The sequence below is a fragment of the Primulina eburnea genome, chromosome 1 (genome assembly GCF_022965805.1).
Source record: "Primulina eburnea isolate SZY01 chromosome 1, ASM2296580v1, whole genome shotgun sequence".
NCBI classification, from domain to species: domain Eukaryota; kingdom Viridiplantae; phylum Streptophyta; class Magnoliopsida; order Lamiales; family Gesneriaceae; genus Primulina; species Primulina eburnea.
Window position 1 is genome coordinate 55,676,717 of NC_133101.1, and position 5,319 is coordinate 55,682,035.

The following is a 5,319-nucleotide window of genomic DNA, read 5'->3' on the forward strand; positions in this document are numbered from 1 at the left end:
AAATACACAATAAATAAATAACAGTAAAATAAATATTATTACTTTTGTTACCTTTTTCTTCTGTTTGGAGCTTGGAAAAGTATGTAGGACTTTTAGAGCTTCGTGCTGATAACGTGTTGTGAAAAAGTAAAAATCTCAAACTCTCAAAATTTATCAAACAACACACTTTATAATATTTTTCTCTCTACTCAATTGTGATTTTCTTCACAAATGAGAGATCTATTTATAGAGTTTCTTTACACATAATCCAAAAATAAAATTCATCATCACATACATCATCACACACTAATTTTCAATATTTACATCTCTTATTTTTAACATTCAAATATTCAATACACACATTTTAAATTATTTTTCAACAATATCTAATTTATTTTAAATATATCATTTTCTACAATCTCGTAGAAAAATACCCCCAACAAATCAAATATTTGTGAAATAAAAAAGTATCAAGACAGAACCAACAAGGTATTTATGCAATACAAGCAGCTGTGTACGCCGCCGCTTGTGGTTATGATTGCAGCAGAATAAAGAAGATGGACCGGGGCAAAGCAACACAAAGAAAGATTGAGAACAGACAAGATTATAACTCATGGGACCTGGGATTTGAACCTGAAACGATCCGGCAAAGGAGGCAGCCGCAGCACAGCTTCCTCTGTCTCAATCGGGTCGGATCTCAAAATCTACGAGTCACACAACAAAACCCAAATAGAGGCATAAACCAAAAATCAAGAAACCAGATGGAGATGTGTGTGTGTGTGTGTGTGTTGTACTCACAGGATCCTGAAGCAGTGGTTTGGTGTCGTCTTTTGCGGGCCTGAAGAAGGGTTTGTTCTTTTCTTCTTTCTTTACATCCCCCTTCACACCATCGTTGGGTTTACTCGACATTTCCGATGGTTTCATCTTTCTACGGTTTCTTTTTACTTCAAAAGGTCACTGGTTAGTGTCGGGACTTGGTTTTGGATATCACAACATTTCAACACAAAACCTATTTGGGTTGGGGTGGGGTGGGGTTTATATAGGGTCTCGTTAGTACTCAACCAAAAGTCCACAAGTATGCGTCCATCCCTTTGTTGATCATTTTGTAAGAAGCATTTGCCAAGTTAATTTATTCTTTAGCTTTTTCAGCCTGTGTAAACAATTGGTCTGTTTACTTTTCCTATAGATATACGATGTAACAAACGGATTAATGTTGTGGTTCGCAATGAAAACTGGCTAATTGAACCAACTTAAAGTAGAGCTCTTGCCTAGCTCTACAGCAAAGAATGGCTTGGATAAAACGAACTTAGAATTTTTAAAAATGGGTCACATCGACATCCTGGACACCTACCCGCTGCTTAACCCAATCATCAAATATGTGGTTTACCTATTTGGTGGCTGACATGCCACCAGCAGTTTGGCACAACACCACCCTTTAAGAAATTGGTTGACCAATGTATTCTCATCTCCTATTGATAATGAAACAAACAGGGCCTCAAGTTCAGCAAGCAACAGCCTTAAAGATTCCACAACCGAAACCCGTTATCAAATGTTTTGGATATCCTGAAAATCGGATACAACAGTTCAGCCTGAAACAACACGTGATCACCATTCGCTACTAATTGCATCAGTCAGAAACAAAGAATTGCTCAAATTCAAAGATGCAAATGAAAGTAATTATGAAAATGCATCAAGCAATCTCACAATACAATGTGTACACTGGCTGATACCACATTCTTATGGCTCCGAGATCCTTGGGTTTGAACATTCTCTGTGTCTCCCGCTTGGTTGCATGATCTTAAATACATGAGGGAAGTTCAAAGAATAAGAACTAAAAACTTGTCTAACAGAAAAACCATAATATAAATTTTCATGAGATTCACTGAAAAATTAATCTACAGATCTTCCGAAATAAAATCAATAAATCAATGATCAATTTCTAAATCGTATTTATGTTACAGACTAAAAGTACATGGCATAAATTACAGAAGAATAAAAAGTTTCTGGGCATCACTCCCAGCATAATGGATCGTTGTGCGCGAGTTGATCGTCTCAGATCCACCCATTTGCCCAATGCATCTTCGATCTTCTGTTATCCAAGTTTCAGATCTGTAGTGGAAATGCATGCTTCAGAGCTTCGCTCTCTTTCATGGCTTAACTCAAGGAATATAAGGTTTGTTTTGCTTATTGTCTCTTTTTAAGTTGAACCTTCAATTTTTTACCACCTAATTGGAACCCATTCATCACATGAATTGCTTCCTGTGCTGCTGCTGGTGAATCGTAACTTACAAATCCTGCAGATAAGAACTAATTAGAAAACAACATAAGCAGTATTAGTACCAGATCATCACTAGAAACTTAGTGAGTTTATACCAAAACATTTGCTGGTCCCAGTTGCTTTGTCAATGAACACCTTGGCACTCAATACCCTACCAAAACGCTGGAAGGCATTGGCTAGCTCATCATCACCAAATTCTTGAGGAATATGGTAAATAAATAAATTAGCTCCCGGTGGACCTGATTTCAAAGAGATTCCACGTTCATGAGATATATGAACAAGCAACAGATGCATGTATGTACTCGCACAAAGAACTTTGACACTATATATTTTTTATACAAAAACAAATATGTGTAAGTTACTTGATCATTATTTCCAACAACCTTCAATTTGACCAACAGAACTCATGCTGACACTTGAAGATGCAGCTGTTTGGCTACTTGTGTTGGAAGGTGATAGATAGCCAGAAGGGCCCAGTAGAGGCCGAGTATTCATGATCCCTCCATGATAAGTCATTGGATATTGAACCCCAGGCAAAGCAGCAAATGCGGATCCTACATAACTTGTAGGTGACATGGGAAAATTTCTTGGGGTGATTCCAGATGAAAAATCAGGTGTCACTCCGGGTATAGAATTCCCTTGGTTTAAAGGTGGTATTAGATTGTGGAATGCATGTTGATTCTGCAACGTTGGTAGACGATATTGCATGAGTCCATAAGTCCCTGGAGCCTACACAGGCGAGCATAAACTGATATAAATGTGCCTTCAGCATCAACAGGTAGTACCAATAGGAGAAAAAGTACTCCATTGATTATGATGGTACAATAGGTGAGTGAATACATCCATAAAATTAAGCAAGTATGAGTTTCTTCAAAGTAGAAAAGAAAACAAACCTGATACCCATATCCGTCATATGGTGGCATATAACCCATGGGTAAAGCACCAAATAGAGATGGGTGCTGCCTAGAGTCAGGATTTGCCACATTAGATCCCTGCGACAGAGCTTTTTGAGTCCTCCGTGCTTGTCGTTCTTTTTCTGTATCAGCCCACTTGACCACCAAAGGAACAATAGAACCCTGTTACAGACGCGAATGCATTATAATTTGACAGTGGAGTAGAACCGGTTATGTCATAACTGTCTCTCTCTGTAATAGTGTGGGAAACATTAAATTCAAAGAATCCCCCATTTTATGGCAAATACTAATACATTATAGCGAAACATGGTTTTTGTAATGTCCTGCATGTGTTTATGGCTAGTGAAGTATTTGACACCAAAATACTTGCTGTGAACTTTATAGAGTTTTTGCCCTCGTGATACTTTATCAAGGATATATGTCAGATATAATTATCATCGGCCAAACAAATATAAGGAATTCAACTAGATAAAAAAAAATTGCTAAACTGAACTTACCTCTATTTTATGCTTCCCATTGACGGATTCTATGGCAGCAAGTGCTTGTTCTTTTGTTTCAAATTTCAGAAAAGCACAACCTGCAACAGATAAGTTGCTAGATTAGATTTAACTTGATACAATTAGTTCCCAGCACTTCTACATAAACACATAAAATTAATTAAGTCACATTCACCTTTACTAGTTTGTTGGGAACCTCTAAGAATTTGCAAGTCTTTTATTGTTCCGTATTCCGAAAACACAGCGGAGACCTCAGCATCAGAAACATTTTTTGGGAGCATACCAACAAAGAGTTTGTGCTCTGATGTTTTCATTCAAAAGAGCAAGGAATGAGAAACTTGGAATAAAATAATTAGCAATCTCATAATGGAGAAAATCATGTACTACAGAAATGGAAATAATTTGACACCTAGTCTTTCCAACTCCCCATCTGCATACTTCACTTGCAAGGGATTAGAAGCCTGGAAAGGACAGAGAAAACAATGCCTCTATATCAGAATGAGAAAAAAATGCATTTCATGCTATAACAAAAAAAAACCCAAATCTAGTTCACTTTTCTATTTCATAGGGAAGAAAAATAGTTTGTCTTAAAAATTTTGCATGGTTACTACTACTCATCCAATCAGTGGGTCGATGTTTAATAGCTCAACAATGAAAAAGAAAACCGTGGTGTATATTTCCTGGAACCCTGTTACCAAGGATCCATACCGTAAAATATGTTCATGCACAGCTACTAAATAACTAAAATCTCCACATCTCAATTATTTACAAGTGTTTACCCGGCATCAAATCAAGTCAATCAACGCTTGGTTTTCCCAGTGTAGTTAAACATATATTGTAGAATTCATGAACAAAAAAATACACTAACCCCAGGCAGCGTCTTGTTGTTGTGGCATGCATTGATCGCCTTGTCCGCTTCCTCCCTCGACGGACATATCAGAAAGCAGCACCCTAATCCAAACGCAACCGAAATTAGAGATACCGAAACCACAAATCTTGGGAAAAACTAAAGAAAAAACACACTTTAAATCACAGCATTATAGCATGCAATGCGAAGAATCAGAATCAAAACCTCGTGAAGCACGCGTGACCTTGTCTTTGATAATGTTGACTTCTTCGACGGCCGCGAATTCATTGAACATGGCGAGAAGCTGAGATTCCGTCATGTGCTTGGGCACTTGGCCCACGAAAAGCTTCACGCTGTCCCCGCCTTCCGCCATTGACGCCAACAAAGAACACACACTCCACAATTATTCTCCCCTTTCTTCGAATTTCTTCGCAACTTCGACGATTCCCTGATGATGATCTGAATTATTGCCAAAACTTCTATTTTGTCATTATTTTTATTTCAAGTCTTCGCTGGTAACGATGAGAATTTGGGCTTTTTTTTTTTGGATGGGAGGAGTGGGAAACTGACCTCGGGATCTGGGTTTATTTACGAATCGTGCCACTGGTTTTAACGGTTTATCCAAATATGGGTACATGTCGGCGATTGACTCCTTCCTGCCTCCCTGGCCACACGTGTTCTGATCTAATGAGGATGTGATTTGACGGAGTTGCCCCCGGATCTGGACCCCACCCACATTCTTTTTTGCCCTTTAATTTGACGATGATGGTCATCAAACATATTTTTATTTTAAAAAAATTTATT

At 37.9% G+C, this 5,319-nt stretch overlaps 1 protein-coding gene across 4 annotated transcripts; it reads right to left on the reverse strand.

Annotated features, from left to right (window-relative positions):
• Positions 1-523: 523 nt before the first annotated feature.
• On the reverse strand, positions 524-5,044 carry LOC140832130 (RNA-binding protein BRN1-like). Of its 4 annotated transcripts, XR_012118035.1 has the most exons (11): positions 4,741-5,040; positions 4,537-4,619; positions 4,078-4,129; positions 3,844-3,969; positions 3,669-3,748; positions 3,151-3,333; positions 2,641-2,986; positions 2,353-2,496; positions 1,367-2,273; positions 778-1,129; positions 524-683 (listed from the first exon to the last, which is right to left on the reverse strand). XR_012118035.1 is itself a non-coding variant. In XM_073195981.1 (9 exons), exons 1-9 carry the CDS (start codon positions 4,886-4,888, stop codon positions 2,164-2,166), a joined length of 1,272 nt encoding a protein of 423 aa, XP_073052082.1. In that variant the 5' UTR covers positions 4,889-5,040; the 3' UTR covers positions 524-2,163. The 4 variants fall into 4 exon arrangements, 1 of the variants encoding a protein (XP_073052082.1); XR_012118039.1 differs by having other exon boundaries at positions 778-2,273; positions 2,641-2,938; positions 4,741-5,044; XR_012118034.1 differs by having other exon boundaries at positions 778-2,273.
• Between the last annotated feature and the right edge of the window lie 275 nt (positions 5,045-5,319).